Here is a 17,779-nt window from a genome sequence, read left to right on the forward strand (position 1 = left end):
TAATTTCTTTTATTGGCCCAACTTGTGTGGGTGAGAGAGACAAGTTTTTGAGCTACAAGCTCTTCTTCAGGTCTGGGAAAGGCAGGTCTATACTTACAGTTTTACAGCTGTGGTGCTTCAGTGAAGATGTTACTATGCCGACAGGAGACTTCCTCACATGGGTGTAGTTAACTCGCCTCCATGAGTGCTGGTAGCTATGTCGATGGGAGAAGGTCTCCCATGGGCATAGTGCTGTCTACACCAGGTTAGTATAACTGCATTGCTCAAGGGTGTGGATTTTTCACACCCCTAAGAGGCGTATTTATACTGATTTAAGAGTATAGGGTAGACCTGGCTTTATAGTGTCCTGAATGCAAGGTGGACAGATTGTTTACCATAAATGATACATATTTCAAGGGACCACTCAAAGTGACATGGCCTGTTAGCACCCATCCAGTCATAGGGGGGAGGGAAGGGGAATGGAGAACTTGTTATAGTTTGTTGTAATAAATTATAAATTATTCAGTCAATGATTTTTAGTGTCTTTAGTGTTTTTTAGCAAAGTTATGAATTTAAGCTCTCAGGCTTGTCTTTTGAAAGTGGTGTGCAGGTTTCCTTTGAGCAGTGGTCCTCAAGCTTTCTGTGGGAATAGCATATTCCTATTCCCAGAAGACTGGCGGGCGCCAGACACCCCGCCGCTGAAATGCCACTGAGAAGAGGCAGCGGCAAGAAGCGTCGCCACCGAAATGCGGCCGAGAAACGGCAACGCTTCTCGGCGGCATTTCGGCAGGTGGTTCTCCGGTGGCCGTGCTTGGCGGCGGCATTTCAGCGGCGCGGTGTCTTGTGGACGCACACAACTGCCCCAGCGGGCACCATTGCACCCGCAGGCATCACACTGGGGACCCCTGCCTTTGAGAATGAGGATTGATAGGTCAGCTATATGATTGATCTGTTAAAAGTGTTCACCCAAGGTGATCTGGTGTTCTTGTCTTTTATCGTTTTCCCGTGTGAGTTCATTTGAGAGCATAGTGATTGTCTAGTTTCACCCATGTAGTTGTTATTGGGGCATTTAGTGCACTGCGTGAGGTACACCACCTGTTGTGATAGGCACATGTAGGACTTGGAAAGGTGTGTCATGTGGGGTGTTGCTCACTGAAGCAGAGGAGGTATGTCTATTTGCATCCGTTGTTCTGGCAGGGTCTGGTGCTACTTTGAGTTGATGTGTCCTGGTCTGTGGGCAGCTTACTTCTGATGAGCTTGGCAAAGTTGGGGGGTTGTTTGAAGGATAGAAGAGGGGGTTCAGGAAAGATTTCTTTCAGGATGGGGTCCCTATTGAGTATGGGTTGTAGTTGTTTGATGATACTCCATAGGGGTTCCAGAGTGGGATGGTAGATGACAATTAAGGGTGTGCGGTTGGAGGGTGTTCTATTTCTGTATTGTACTCTTGGGATATTTGGGTGGTCTGCTCCATGATGTCATCTACTTCTCTGATGGAATGTCCTTTTTTGGGGAAGGCAGTTCCAAGTGTGTTAAGGTGTATATCGTGGACTTTCTCCTTGGAGCATATTGTCTTGTATCTGGTACTGGCTGTAGGGAATAGATTTCTCTGTGTGTTTTGAGGTGGTGACTGGATCTCTGAATGCAGGTGTGGTGATCTGTGGGTTTATTTTATATAGTTGTCTGTAGGGTTCTATTGGTGAAGCTGATCATGATGTCCAGCAAGTTGATTGTTGGTCTGGGAGTGTTTCAGTGAGAGTTTAATGGACAGGTGGTGGTTGCTGAAGTAGTGGTGGAAATCTAAAAGGACGTTTAAGTCATCTGTCCAGAGGATAAAGATATCAATGATGTATCTCAGGTATATCTCGGGTTTTGTGATGCATGTGATTTTGTCCACTAGTGTAGTCAAGTGCTTAAAATACCGGACAGGGAGTCAGGACTCATGGTACTAGAGCTGGAGATAGAACCCAGAATTGCCAAAAGACCTATGGCAGAAGGAGGTCCTGTTCCCAGTGTTGGTGTCTGCAGAGTACAGACATGGCCTAGCAGTATGCCTAGAACTGTGATAATGTGAAGTTCTTTTCAATGGTAGTTTGAATCAACAGTTTTTTCAATGGAAGTTTTTTTCACATGGGAGGTGTAATTCCAAACTGGACCTTTTGGGGAGCTATTCATTGTATCTTCTCCATGGCAGACCAGCACTACTCTGTGACAAAGGTAAAGGGGATGGAGCAGGAAAGACGATGCAGGGAGAAAAACACAGGGAGAGGCAGAGTCCGGTAAGGGTATCTCACTGTGACTAGAGGACTTCTCTCCTTGATTGCCTAAACTATTAGACAGCTAGGGAAACCCATTTCAAAGAGGATTCAGGACAAATCAAGGCTGAGAAGAGTTCTGTACAGAAAAGAGAACCCTGCCCAGGGAGATTAAGAAGGCATCAGAAGTCACTGTAAGGGGACAGTTATGATCTACTGAAATTATGTTCTTTTCAGAATAGAGTGCTGCTGTGCCTGTATGTTCCTATCAATCTTCCCTCTGTTCGTAGTACACCACTAATATAATTAATAATAATAATACTTGGAAATCTGCAGGAGTTAAGTATTTTACAAATGCAGCAAGTATTTTTCTCTTTATCCACATTTTACAGATGGAAAAACTAAGGCATAGAGATTTGCTCAAGGTCATTCAGCAGGTCATCACTGGCTTGAGTCCTAGTGTAGACAAAGTGCTAACGATATGTGCTTAGCAGAATTAAACAATACAGCAACTAGGCCTGTTCTACATACTATAGAGTCAGGTCGATGCAAAGGTTGATTGCAATCGATGCAATGTCAGTGCAAACCTGCACTGTTTACGTCTACTTTAGTGGCTTCTTGGAGATGTCCCACAGTGCCCCACCGTGACTGCTCTGGTCCCTGCTGCCCGGCAACCATGTACACAAGAACATGACCCTCCCTTTTAAAGCTCCACAAATTTTAAATTCCATTTTCTGTTTGCTCGGCCCAGAGCATTCACATAGCAGCTGACCAGGCGGACTCCATGCTGCAAACGCTCTCCTGCCTGGAGTACACAGGAGGTGATGGATCTCCTGGGTCTGTGGGGAGAAGAGGCTGTGCAGGCACTGCTCTGATCCAGCCATAGAAATGTGGACACTGATGAGCAGATCACTCGGGGGATGTGGGAGAAGGGCTACAGGAGGGGATATGCAGCAGAGCCACGTGAAAATCAAGGAGCTGCAGCAGGCGTACCGGAAGGCAAACAGTCATGTTGGTGCAGAGCCACAGACATGCCGCTTCTCTAAGGAGCTATATGTCATCCTCAGTGACAACACCCGCACCACCCCAAGGGCCCTGTGGATACTTCAGGGGAGTTGAAGGCACAGGCCACCATAGTGAACCCTGAGGATGAGGTGTTGGAAGAGGAGGCAGCGAGCTTGGTGCAGGGGAAGGAACCTCTGGTAAGTATGCAGTTTGCTTTGATATTGCTGGGACACATCTGTTCATTTACTCATTTTTAATCATGCTTTAAGAGGTAGTGAAATAACCAATAGAGGTAGATTTGCTGTCTGCTTGCCAACAGTTAGGCAGAGGGGCCCTTGAAAAACAGATTGTTTATGTGCATTGGGATGGCCCTTGAATATTCCATAGAGATCTCAAGGAAGCTTTCCTGGAGGTAGTCTGCAATCCTCTGACAAAAGGCTGCCTTATTTCTTCTGGCACAGTAGGACACTTTCCCATACCAGGCATCATTGGAGCACACAGGCTAGCAATATACGGATCCAGTCTGCAGCCAGATGCATGCAGGAGCTGTTCCCTTTCAGCCTCTGTTATCTTCAGGAATGAGATATCAGCTAAAGTCACCATTGTCTGTGGAAAATGCTACCAATATTCAGTTCAGTGGCTCTATCTGCATATATTTATGCCCATGAGGTCCACTCCAGTGTCCAGCTGTCCCCTCTACCTCCCGGCTGTCCTCACCATGACTGGGAATTCTGCTGTGTTCTATGAATCCCAAGCAGAAGTGAGAAAGTAGTGCTTGTTACTTGTGTGGATAAAGGGGGGAGTGAACGCACTCACAAAAGTATCTCTGTCTATTGTTTCTTTTGCAGCTGCAGGTGCGGTCTTGAGGTTCTCTCCATCCACACCAGTGGAGTGGCTTAGTTAGGTAAGGAGAAGACAGAAGAGGACAAAGGAAGACATGTCCCAGGAGATCCTGCAAGCCTCTGGTGCTTTGGATACCAAGCAGAGGGCCTGGAGGATGACACTTGAGGACAGAATGGACAGGGATAGTGAGGACAGGAGAAACGGACAGCAAGAGATGATAGTGCTTCTCAGGGAGTAAACAGACATGCTGTGGTCTCTGACTGACCTACAAGCTCAACAGATCTATGCTCACCTCCCCCTGCAGCCAATAGAGAACTGCATTCTGGTACCTCTCTAAATGCCCTCTCCCGCAATCCACATGGTGTCCGGGGCCTGTGCAATACCCCTACCACTCCACCTGGGGGAGAGTGTTGTGAAATGGAAGTGACTGTTCTTTCCCCTTCAAAGGTTCTTTTCCCTGTATTTATAAAGTTTTGTTCAGCTTTAAATATCTCTATTTGCATGGGTTCAGAGTAAAAGTCTATTTATGGAAACTTAATTAATCTTTATTAGTTCACAAGATATGGTGGCTGGGGTTGGCATCATTCACAGATACTAGCAATAGGTGCATTCACAGTATTATATTACTACACAGAGAGTTCTCATTACAAGGTTCAAACTGGGGTGCAAACTAAAAAAATGCCAGGTGCAGCACACTAGAGCAATACGCATTTCTGTGGCTCATTGTTATAATGGTCCTTAAGTCTCCCTGAGCTGTATAGGCCCCCAGTGTGATCTTCTTATAGCTCTGGTGTCTGGCTGCTCAAAATCAGCAGACAGCCATTCCGCCCCTGTGGAAACCTCTCCCCCTTTGCTTCACAAATATTATGAAGCACAAAGCAGGCAGCTATGACCGTGGGAATATTTTTTTTCACTGAGGTCTAATGTCATGAGTAGACAGCGACAGTGGCCTTTCAAATGGCCAAAGACACATTCAACTGTCATTCTGCACCTGCTGAGCCTATTGTTGAAGCATTCCTTGTTGCTGTCAGGGTAGCTGGTGTAAGGTTTCATTAACCTTGGGAGCCAAGGGTAGGCTGGATCTCCCAAGATCACTGTTGGCATTTCAACATCCCTTTTGGTAATCCTCTGGTCTGGAAAGAAAGTCCCTGCTTGCAGCTATTTGTACAGGCCTGTGTTCTTAAAGATGCATGTGTCATGCACCTTCCCTGACCTGCTCACATTGATGTAGGTGAAATGACCCTGGTGATCCACCAGCACTTACAATGCTATAGAAAAGTAGCTCTTTCTGTTGATGTACTCCATGGCAAGGTGGTTTGGTGCCAAAATAGGGATATATGTGCCATCTGTCACGCCACCGCAGTTAGGGAACCCCATTGCTGCAAAACCATCCACTATTTCTCAAACATTGCCCAGAGTCACCGTCCTTTTTAGCAGGACACAATTAATGGCCCTCCACTCTTGCATCACCACAACCCCCACAATGGATTTTTCAACTCCAAATTGGTTCCTGACTGATTGATAGCAATCGGGCATTGTAAGCTTCCACACAGCAATCACCACGCGCTTCTCCACGGTGAGTGCAGATCTTAATTCAGTGTCATGGTGTTGGGGGGAGCTCTGCACACAGTTCCAGGAATATGGTCTTCTGCATGTGAAAGCTCTGCAGCTGCTGCTCGTCATCCCATACCTGCATAACGATGTGATTCCACCAGTCAGTGCTTGTTTCCACCATGTGAATGCTAACAACCATGAATTGTTTCTTTCCATGGCACACAACAGGACAGCCTGCAAGGAATCATATTATTCCGTCTCACGACTCTGGAAATACTTCAGGATCAGGTGTCTTGTGTTCGTATCACTCCTCACAATACTGTGCAGGATCCATGGTTCTCCCAGAGATGATGGACATGTGGGTTTGCAGGGCTTTTGGAAAGTGACATGAAACTTAATAGGATGGCCCTGGAATGATGGGATGGAGAAAACTGCATCATGGGATGTTGAACCCATGTTCCCAGTCTCCCCTGCATGACTCATTTGCCCCGATGAAGCATTGCAAACCCTTTCCAAAACACCCTGCACTACATGGTGGTGAGTTGTACAGTAGGATAGCTATCATGATGCACTGCACTGATGCAAGTGCTGCACACTGCCAACACAAGGAGCGTAGTGTGGGCATGCAAAAGCGATTTAATTACTGCGGTGGCTGTATGTTGGCATAACTTCAGTTTACTTAATTTTGTAGTGTAGACATGGCCTAAATGTTGACAGCCTTGTTGAGCCATAGGTAGTTGACCTGGCCATGCTCTGGTAAATTACATGGTAACTACAGTGAGACAAGGTGGGAGATAATGTCTTTTATCTTGGACCAACTTCTGTTGGTGGAAGGGCCAAGCTTTTGAGCATCACAGAACTCTTCCTCAGATTTAGAGAAGGAAACAAATGTCCAAGCAAAATACAAGGTAGCATAGATTGTAGAGCATAACGGGTTTCCAGCCTGTTGTACTTAATATGAATGGCAAGTAACACCTTTACTGTCATAGGACAATGGAGGCTTATTCAGCTCATTGACATACTGAGTCAAATGCTAATGGTGGGATGTGAAATTAACATGAAAGAAGCACATAGGAAAAAACAGAACTGGAAAAAACTAAAACTATGGTTTGGGGGACTGTTTCTACAGGGTGCAGATGAACTCAAGAGTTATTCCTCAGTCTATGAGGACAAGCTGCCAACAGGCTTGGTCTTAGTGAGAAGTGATATCAACCAAACTGGTTGAAAATGGGGGGGGAGGGGGAAGAACTTGGGGTAAATTTTCTTCTAGGAAACAGAAGAATGCTTTGTTAGTTAAGTTGATGCTCTAGAATCATCATGTTCCTATTACGCCTCTGGCGTTTAGGGCAGTGACGAAGCTCCTCTACTGTCTGTTTCTGGCAAGGCTTTCAATGGTTCCCCAGCTGTGCCTCAGGTTTTTCAGCTCAGCTTCCACAGCTCTTCACTATCTTGTTTTCAGACAGCCTTGTTTTTGCTTGCCTTCAGGTGTCCATCTTATTGCTACTCTGGTGATGGAATCAGTTTCCATCTGAAGCGCATGACCGATCCATCTCCAGCACCTCTTGGCAATGATGGTGCTCAGATCCACTTGGCTGTGCTGTATCAATAGATCGTGGGTTTGAGATTGTTCTGGGCCAAAAGATACGGAGGATTTTTCTGAGGCAGGGTGTATGGAATGAAGACAGTTTGGACATGTCATATTTTCTCATTCCCCAGCATTCTGCACTATAAAGTAGTATTGAAAGTACGCAGCTCTGATAAATCTTGTTTGGTTTTGTTTTTTGATGATTTCCAGACAGTGTTTAAGCTCCTGAAGGTGTTCCTGGCTTTACTGATTTTGTTCCAGATGTCCTGGCTTGTTCCACCGTCTTGGCTGATGGTGCTGCCCAACTATGTGAATGTTTCTACATTGGTGAGAACATAATCCTCTAACCGTACTGGTGACGGTGAGGCAATATTAAAGGTCATGATATGTCTTATTGCGGTTGATTTTCAGTCCAATTTGCTGGCTGAATGCGTTGACTCAAGTTGTTTTTTCTTGTATATGGTGTTGGGTATGTGATAGGAGAGTGACATCATCTGCAAAGTTCAGGTCTTCAAGGAATGAGACGAGTATCCATTTAATGTCTCTTGGCGTGTCTTCTGTTGTACACCGCATTATCCAGTGGATGGCAATGTTGAAGAGGATTGCAGACATGACACACCCCTGATGTACTCCTGTTTTGACTTCAAAACTGAGCTCACTGTGATCAACACTGCATGTAAAGTTGAAATAGAAGCTTTTGATTATGTTGATTATACGGAAAGGAATTCCATATGCCCGCAGAATGTGCTATGGCTGGTCCTTTGAATGCTGTCAAAAGTTTATGAAATTTATGTAGAGTTGCCGTTGCCATTCTAAGCCCTGTTCTGTTATGTTTCGTAGAGCGAAGATCTGATCTGTGCATCCACGCCCTTTCTGAAAACTAGCTTGCTCTTTTCTGAGAATGCTATCAACTGCCTCTGATATACGTTGGACTATGATCTGACACAGTACTTTGCTTGGCACATATAAAAGTGTGATACCACACCAGTTATTACAATCACTGAGAGTTTCTTTCTTTGGCATCTTCACTATAATCCCATTGGTCCGCTCATCAACGGGCACTTTTTCCTGTTCCCAGACTGATGTAAATAGAGGGGCCAGAATAGATGCTGCTAATTTAGGATTTACCTTGAAAGAGTCTTCATTCAAGTTATCCTTGCCAAGAGCTTTCCCATTTTTTAAGGATTTGATGTCTTGAATGATCTCTTCCTTAGCTGGGGTGTGTGTTGATATCAAGATCTTCTGCCTCCTGGATGTTTGCTTCCTCGTTAAGTGGCTCCCTGTTCAGCAATTCTTTGAAATGCTCTGTCCAGTGCATTTCTTGCTCTTTTTTGGTTTTTAGTAGGTGGCTTTGTTTGTTCCTGATGAGTGTTTGTTGGTGTCTGCCGTTTACCACTGATAAGCCACTTTGTAGACTGTTCCTTTTTCACCATGAGCAGCTGAATTCTCTGCTTGTGTTGCCAGATCATCAATATAATGCCGTTTGTCTGCTCTCACAAGGCATTTGACCTCCCGGTGTGCCTTGCTATACTGCTCGTGGTATTTTTCCTTTAGCTTTTGGGATTTTGTGCCTAAAACTTTTTTTTTTTTTTCAGGGCTCGTCTGTTCCTATGGCATTCCGTGTGCTGAGTGTAATCCACCCCTTCCTTCTCTTCTGCCTGTAGCCTAGACAGGCTTCACTGCTCTGTTTATAAATTGCTGTTACTTTGTCCCACTTCCTGCTGATCTCATCTACATTCCCCTCCTCTTCATAAAGGTCTGCAAGTCCTTGAAACCTGTTCTTTAACTGCAGAATGAAGGCTTTCTGTGCTCTAGAAAGCATGTTATAATTGTATTTGTTCCCAATATTCTTACTCATCGCTTGAATCTCTGTTCTTTGATAATAAACGTTCTTGTTTTCACTATATCTACGTGCTGCATGTTCAGTGAAGCTATGTTCTAAGGTAAGTAAGCTGCAGTGTTTGTTTGGGAACACAGGACTGGTGTCGCTATGAGTGTTCAGTAGTTAAGGGGCTAGACACTACACTGAACACGGAGGACTCTGCTGTTGGTGCATATCTATTGTTAACTTGTATGGAGAGAGGCTGCGAAGGCCTGGAAGGTAGTTCTTGAATTGATAGAGGCTAGTGTTTTCAGGGAGCTGATCCACAGCAGGCAGAGACAAAATTTCCTCACACGAAGAGCAGGTGGTGGTGAGGTACCTCACAACCCTTGGTACCTTTGGGGAATGTCACAGAGCCCCAAACACAAGATTATTCCCTGCTTGAAGTCATAAGCACCAGGAGCCGAAGACAAACAATATTAGTGTCATTTGAATATGCTTAGTAATAAAGGGATAAAATGTTTTGACAAAGTTTTTCCCTGTGCCGCAGCACCTTTTTCAGGTAGTTCTTGGGTTTAGACAAAACTGTACAACAAAGCCAAGGTAATTCATAAAAAAGCAACAACAGAAATTAAAGGACTGGAGGAAATGGTTTATGGAGAATGAGAAAACAATGGTCATGTGATTAAAGCACTGGATTGAAATTGGGGAGAACTGGTACTTCCCTACCTCACAGGCTATAGTACAGTGGTTCTCAAACTGCTGACCCCTTTCACTCAGCTAGTATGAGTGTGACCCCCCCCCTTATAAATTAATAAATACTTTTTTTATATATTTAACACTATTATAAATGTTGGATGCAAAGTGGGGTTTGGAGTGGAGGCTGACAGCTCGCAACCCCCCTAGTAATAACCTTGTGACCCCCCTGAGGGGTCAGGACCCCCAGTTTGAGAACCCCTGCTGTAGTTCTTCCTACCTCTCGGCCTCACAGGGGTATTGTAAGGCTAAATTAAATATTTTAGAGAAACCCAGATACTACAGGGTTGGGGAGTCTAATAGCTAGATCTAATTATAGATTGGCCAAACTGACCAGTGGGGTGGTCAATAATATGCAAACTGTTGACAAGTATTGGGAGGGGCTGAATGGCAAGGATGGAATCATTTAGGGTGGTGCAAGGGGTTCAAACTACAAATAGAATAAAAATAAGTAAGGAAATACTTCTTGATCATGGTTTTAGTTTTCAGAGTTGGCGAAGCCATTATAACATTTGACTGGAGAATATTCTGTGGGAAACCATTTTGCACTGGCCCACAGGGCATGGTCTAGATCACTGGCTCGCAACCTTTCCAGAGGAGGATACTGTCCCCCTTTCAGGAGTCTGATTTGTCTTGGGTATGCTCAAGTTTCACCTCACTTATAAACTACTTGCTTACAAAATCAGCACATTTGCATAAAAATACAAAAGTGTCAAAGCACATTACTGAAAAATTGCTAATTTTCTTTTACCATATAAATATAAATCAATTGGAATAGAAATATTATAATTACATTTCAGTATATAGAGGAGCATAAACAAGTCATTGTATGAAATTTTAGTTTGTACTGACTTCACTGGTGCTTTTTATGTAGCCTATTGTAAAATGAGGAAAATAGCTAGATAAGTTGATGTACCCCCAGGAAGACCTCCACATACCCCTGGTTGAGAACCACAGGACTAGATCATTTAACAGGTCTTCCTTTAGTTTTGGTTTTAGCTGGAGGAGATTCAAGCCAATCTGGACATGATTAAAGCACTCATCTCTACAGTATCGCCTCACCAATCTCTACCTTTACTTATGGATAACTTCTCTGCTCAGGAATCGATGCACAAAAGCTCAAAGCATCAGGCCCTTGACTGTTATTTTGTCAGAAAAGTAAATATGGATCTCTTTGAAAGATGTAGATCAGAGCTAGCTCCTTTGGGCATGATGGGGAGAATCTAGGGTAGCTAACAGGCCAGGCAACATAGGTCTGTTAATTTAGGTTTATGTTAAATTCTTCTAATAGTTGAGCTAATGGATTTTAAGGCTTATATAACAGTAGCTCTTTTGAAAGCAAAGATTCCCTTAGTTCAATAGGATTGAGTTTTAATATTTGGCTACCACAACAGAAAGCTGTCCCATTCCACTGTCTACAAGAGTGATTTTTTTGCTAGTCTGAAACAATCACACCTGCATTCCGACTTCTAAAAAAGTCATTTTAGTTCAAATTGGTTCTTTCCCAGCAATTATAAATAGTTAGCCTCCTTTATTCATGACTTCCAGTGTGGTAATTTGGCTGAAATAAGCAAGCAGTCGCTAAGATTAAATTGGATGGGTACAATACAGAGGAATAAGCGCTTTTCTAAACTAAGCTCATTAGAGGTAGCACTCTAAGGTGTCTTCTTTCTCCCTAATGTGCAAGCATGCATTGCATCTACTGTCTCCTGCTCTATTCATTTAGTATTAAATGCAGCCTTCTCCCCATTTCCCAACTTGCCATAACCCACATGATCTAAAGCCTTTGACTGAAATAAAGAAAAAAAAACCCAGTTGAGGAGGAATCACAATGGCAGTTTAAATAACCTCAGTGCTATGACTCAGCCATTTCTGTTGTAAATCTGCTACAGCAGTGATGGCCAACATAGGCACATGTGCCACCTTTGGGTTAATGACTTGATTGTTGCCCACTTCACTGAACATTTTGGCAAAACTAAAATTGAGGATAAGAGATGACAGCGGACAACATGTTTGAAAGCAAAGCTTATGAAAGAAGTTGGAACTATTTAAGGAAGATGCAAACATCTGCAACTAAGAGTTCCTATCATTGCAGAATACCTGGAATATTCATTCACTTACAAGGACACTGCTGGCACCATTGAAATAGTGTGCCAATTATTTTAAAAAAACAAAAACTATCTGGGAAGCTGTTGGAAATCTTCAGTTTAAGTTTTGGCAGCTAAAACATAGTTACAATCTACATATGTTTGCAGCATTGTTGTAGCTGGCCCCAGGATATGAGACAAGGTAGGGGAGGTAATATCTTTTATTGGACCAACTTCTGTTGGTGAGAAACATACAAGCTTGTCTCTCTCACCAACAGAAGTTGGTCCAATAAAAGATACTTCCTCACTCCATCTTCTCTCTCTAAGTATTAATATTGCCCTTGTCACTCTATCATTAGAAAGTCACACCGTGTCAGGTATGAAGACCTCAAATGGCTAGATGTCAACATTAAGATTGTTGAATTCTCAGAGACCTATCTGGAAAATCATTTTAAAAAAAAAATCACAGTTCACATCTGGAAAATACTGAGCATGGCAGGACTGAAGAAAATCCCCTTGAAAAGGAGATTTTGTGAGTAGAGACCACATTGTCCAATTGGTTCCCCCCCCAGTGAAAAAACTAGCCCTAGCTTTGAAAACCTGTGGATCAACATTCTCATACAAATAACCATTTCCATCGGTTAATTTAATCAGTACTGACTGCAGCTAATTTATTGTTGGAAACTAAAAATATTAGCTTAAAATAAAAAGCTGCTGCTTCACTCCACAGAAAATCGCTGCTGGTGGTTGTGCTCCCCACCTTATAACTTTCCTGGAATGTGGGAGACTTAGAGTCATTGGGTCAGAGAGAAAGAAAATGACTCCATAGCTCAATGATTAGAGCACACACCTGGGAAATGGGAGACCCAGGATCCAGTGCCCCTACTCCAATGACTAAATATTTATACAGAGTGGAACATCTTCAGTAGGACAGATTGATAAGCCCCACATAAGGATGTGTCATATGTCTGTGGTTAGAGTACTGGCCTAAGAGGCAGGAAACCCCTGTTCAAATCCTGTCTCCTCTTCAGGCAGAGAGGGCAGGGGAATGGAGCCTGGGTCTCCCACATTCCTGGCAAGTACTCTTAACAAGTGGGCTAAGAGTTGTAAGGTAGACAGCACTCCCTCAAACCGTGGCTGGGACCTGATCTGGTACACAGCCTGGTGCGTACCTAGCAGATTGGACTGCCCCATTCAAGTTAGGCAGACAAATGCCTCTTTCCCAGATAATGGATCACTCTAAGGCTTAGGCGTGAGATAGGCATCCAGAGCTGCCTAGAGGCAGAAACTTAGCCACAGAGGGAACTTTGACCCTGAAGACTTAGGCACTGAGTGAGTTTAGGCACCTACAGGAGTTTCACCGGAGTTCTGTGGATCACATTGGTGCCTAAAACTGGGATTTAGGCACCGAAGTATATTTGTGGATCAGGGCCAAACTGCTTTGCTCCTAATGCACAATATCTGAAACGGGGGTGTATCACCAGATGCAGTTTTGAAGAACAGGGAACCAGACATGTAAACTCTGGCCAGGCTACCCAAGGCCAGCCACCTAAGCTGAAAGGGGAGCCCAAGATACAGTAGATGCAGCTAAGATTTTAAATTCAAACCACCTACCACTGTTGCCGATATGAGGCTGTTTTTAACTACACAGAACCAGGGCACCCATGAGAATGTTGTTAACATCTTAACCCAGAGGATGCAGTGTTGTATAGTGATTAGTGTACACAACTGAGTCAGGACTCATGTATAACAGCTACCAGTCTAACACTGCCACTGATGTGCTGAGTGAGCTGGGGAAAAATCACCGAATCTCTCTCTACGTAAGACAGGGATATTACTACTTTTCTGCTTCACAGGGTGTTGTGAAGCAGTGTAGAGTGTCTAGCACAATGGAATCATGGTCTGTAGGCACTACTGTAAAACAGAATAAATAATTAACATTTGTGAAGTACACTGAGATCAGAGTAAGAGTGGACATTGCTAAGTACTATTAGCAATTTCCCCCCCAAAAGGGTCATTCTAAATCCAAAGAGCCCTCTGGCTCCATTTTAGGTACAGTAAACTAGTCTGGTTTGGGACATATAGCTAATTCAATCATACCATGTACATAAAAAGACTGAATAGCCATGAAAAGTTAAAATCTCTCTTCCCAAAATTCGCAGTGGAATAAGGAGGAAGGGCTCCTTTTTCCCCCTACATCCAGGAGTCAAGAGTCCCCAGAGCATGTATGCTTTCTTTTTCTAGCATTTTTTTAATTTGAAGCAAAAATAAAGTTAGTAGGAACTGCACTGCATGTCCTTTACAAGAACATTTCCTTTTCCTGTAAAGCATAGTAATTACGTGCTGTGAATTGCAAGTCATATAGATGAGCTTGCCAGGGAAGAAGATGATGATCCAGCTACACATTTTAAAAAATTACTGGTGTATTATATAGGGTCCTGCAAAGTTTTAAGTAGGGAGAAGTATGGTCTAATTGTTTAAAGTGCAGGTCTGGCAGTTAGGAGACCTTGATTCTAATCCAGTTCTGACAGTGACTTGCTGTGCAACCTGGGGTAAGTCACATAACCTCTCTGTGCCCCTCAGCTGCTCAAGATGAACTGTGCTTAGTACAGTTTGGTCTTGTAACTAAACTGTGTTCAGCTGTACCCTTTGGTGACAAGTTACCACCTCTGGTAGGCCGGAGGAAGGGACAACAGGCAGTTTAAGAATTTTTTAAGCACATCAGCAGAATTTGTTCTCCCCTTTCCCAGATACTGCAGGCAGGTTTTGTCAGGTTGGGATTACATGACAGCCCAGTGATTTCTACTACAGGTCACACACTATATTAAGAATAAGAACATAAATTTGTATTCAGTTGAAGGATTTAAAAAAAAAAGTCTATTCTTGCTCAGAAACCAGCCTAACCCCAGGAAATCAGAACTGACTCTGCTGGGCAACAGCACTGAAAGTAGCAGGTGTTCCTTGTCACTTTGTGAATTAATGTTGCACTCCTGCAATCTATTAGTCTAAGAACAAACTGGCTGAAAGTGCTAAGAGTCCCTGACATCTGATCATGGTGAAAAAGACATGTGAAGAAATCTTTACTGGAGAAAACTCCTTCGTTTCCATTAAGGTTGCAGAAGGGATGAAGACTAGGGAAGGTTAAAGGTTACCTGCAAAGTGAGGAGGGATAGGAAGGTTTAAATGCCCTTTTTTTGCTTTCTTATGATAATTAAAGAAGGCCTGTAGAGAGTTTTGTCAGTGGGCAGTTGGTTTGTTTAAACATGTTAGAAACATGAAAAACACTATGGTGACTGAAGTGATAACATCACAAATACTAAGATACTTACTGTTAAGCTTCGACGGGGGGAGGAATGTTAATCAGACCATTTAAAACTTTGGGTTTATTTAACTCCAGACACACATTCTGAGCTGGTCTTGTAGCAATAAAAAAAAAAGATGCTATTTTGCAGTGATAAGACTTCTCATTTGAAGCTGTTTGTAAGTATCTACCAGCTATGTAAATTTCATCATCATTCAACACAAAGGAAAAGCTTCTAAGGAAATGGAGTTAAACATTTAACCTCAGGTATTATGAAGATTTTTTTTTAAAAGCTATCAAATTGATTTTGAAAGAATCTACTTGTGTTCAGGGTTTTGATTAAATGGAATTAAACAAATCCACTAGACAAATGAAGGAAGTCTAGATTTGTTATCACAAGAAATTTTTAATATGGTTTGTGACAAGCAATATATCAAAGTTACCAACTCTCAAGCTTCATATTCTGAAACCAGACAACTCTCAGCAACAACAAAAAGTTGTGCACTGAAACATAGGAGGCATATTGAAAATTTTTAATTAAATATGAAAACATGAGCTGTGTACATTATTTTTTCCCTAGAAAACACAGCAATTTCAAAAGTTTATCATAAAATATTTTCATGAAATGAGTGAACCAGCAAACACATGCACTTGCGTGTCTGACCCCCCCTTCCCCATCCCAAGATAAACATGATAAAAAGACATATGAAAATGGAAAAGTTAACAGTACAGGTGGCTTCCTTTTTTTTCCCCCTTTCTATTTAATTTTTGTAAAGGAGAATGGAATGTAACACTGTGCTCAATTTCCTATGTCACAACACAAAACATTTGGTGCAATATTTTTAAATTTTCTCTTTACGTTTTAATTTGATGGAGAAAAATACCTGTTTTTCTATAATAAAATATGTCTATTTTTAAATGTAACTTTTTTTTTTTGCAGAAAATAATTTTGTAAACTGTCATTTCAGGGGCAAGGTAGACGGTCATTTGAGTGTCCCCCCTTATAAACATGATCTGTTATCTGAAGCAAAAACGGAGACACAAAATAAAAGAAGGCGGAGCAGAGGCTGCTTTGCATACAGAAAGAAGAGTGCGCTTGGACGGGAGAGAGGGTGGGAAATATGTTGTGTGGAGAAAGGAAGAGGTTAAAGGTCACTTTCGCCATAGAGCGCTGTGGAGAAGGACATATAGTCCAGGGCACCAGGTACAGCATCAGGCCCACTGTATGGTGCCATCCTAGCAATGCAATATTCAGCTTGATCAGGAGGCAGTTCCCGTCGTAATTCATCCACAGTGATGTAGTTCTGCGAAAACAACAAGAGACAAATAATTATTTCCAGCAAGTGGTGCTACTTAGAAAGTACTCTACAAATCAGTCCTGATGCTCAGGGGTGCAGTGGGGCAACTGTGCTACAGTTTAAGACAGTATATTAAGAATACTGTATCCCATTGAAGGCACACTGGGTATGCAGGAAGGCAGAATGCAATACTCTAGTTGGAATTTGGCCAGGGACCAGCAATGGAGAGAGAGATTATATTGGGAGAAAAGTCCTGGAAGGCCCGGAGTGGTTGTGTGGGAGAGAAAGGAGGTTGTCAGTGTCAGACTGCCTGTTGTCTTGCTGATGGTGTGGTTCTTGTTTAAGGTGAATGGGAAGAAGCAGAAATTGTTCATTACCTCCAGTCCCTTGTTAACAAGCACTGAAAAGATGAGTGCCCTATTGCATCCTAGAAGTTGATTTTAAGGCTTCAAAATGTGGCCTCAGTGACTCATTCTCCAGAGAAACATGGCATCCACAAGGCAACGAATTAGTTCCTACCGGTGCTGGTAAATTATATCAGCACAGGCAGCAGACAACATTGTCTACCAAAGAATTTTTATTTTTTTCATCGTTTTCTCCCTCCACTCTCCTTGCTTTTCCTACGCCCCACTACTCCTATGGACATTTCTCAAAAGGAAGTAAACCTCCAGCTAGGTTTGGCTATTGGAAATGTAAACACACTGAAGCTAGTCTGGCCCATCACCAATTCACATTCTGGATAGAAGATATCAGTTTGTTGAATGTGAGCTAAGCAGGGAGCTTCCTGTTTCCTGCTGCTTCCCTGAACCCACTTGAGGAGAACAGGCAGTCAACTGAAGTAGTAGGAGCCAGTTAGGCCCTTAAGTTCTCTGTAGCTAACAGACTCATGGACAATTTTATTTAGAAGCATCTAAAAGATATTTAGATGTCAGAGGTTTTCTGTCCTTTGACTTCCCAATTCGTTCATTAAGTGTTCTGCTTTTATGTTCATGAATGGAGTTTGAGGGAGGATTACCTTCTTAGTGCAATGTGAATCAAAAAGTATTTTAGTATAACTTTTAAAACAAATTAATATTGATAATTATCCTTTTTTGGAACTACACAGTAATCAAGTTTAAATTTAATACTCTATCGCAAAACTACAGATAATGTTATTTACATTGTAATTTTCATCCTGTGGAAATAATTAGGAATTTACTACACAACTGTTGAGACAGGAGATATACCCTGATCACAGAGAATGTGTAACAAAAGATGGATGAAATAGGAGATTATAGTTAAGTCATTAACGAAACAT

General features: G+C 42.7%; 1 protein-coding gene and 1 long non-coding RNA gene across 12 annotated transcripts in view; one reads left to right on the forward strand and one right to left on the reverse strand.

Moving 5' to 3' along the window:
* Window positions 1-12,090, forward strand: part of LOC140912961 (uncharacterized) — a 12,880-nt gene extending 790 nt beyond the window's left edge. For 3 of the 6 annotated variants that reach the window (XR_012159426.1, XR_012159424.1, XR_012159423.1), the window contains exons 2-3: window positions 3,299-3,433; window positions 4,085-4,575. This is a non-coding gene — a long non-coding RNA (uncharacterized lncRNA). Of the gene's footprint in view, window positions 1-8; window positions 245-2,985; window positions 3,434-4,084; window positions 4,576-8,813 lie in introns of those variants that run through there. The other 3 variants (XR_012159427.1, XR_012159425.1, XR_012159422.1) reach the window with 3 other exon arrangements.
* Window positions 12,091-15,570: 3,480 nt separating this feature from the next.
* ACTN1 (actinin alpha 1) overlaps window positions 15,571-17,779 on the reverse strand; it is a 130,812-nt gene continuing 128,603 nt past the window's right edge. For all 6 annotated transcript variants that reach the window (XM_073348446.1, XM_073348445.1, XM_073348450.1 and 3 more), the window contains one exon: window positions 15,571-16,488. In XM_073348446.1, the coding sequence (XP_073204547.1) occupies window positions 16,330-16,488 (159 nt within the window). In that variant the 3' untranslated portion in view covers window positions 15,571-16,329. The remainder of the gene's footprint in view (window positions 16,489-17,779) is intronic.

The sequence above is a fragment of the Lepidochelys kempii genome, chromosome 6 (genome assembly GCF_965140265.1).
Source record: "Lepidochelys kempii isolate rLepKem1 chromosome 6, rLepKem1.hap2, whole genome shotgun sequence".
In the NCBI taxonomy this organism is placed as follows: domain Eukaryota; kingdom Metazoa; phylum Chordata; order Testudines; family Cheloniidae; genus Lepidochelys; species Lepidochelys kempii.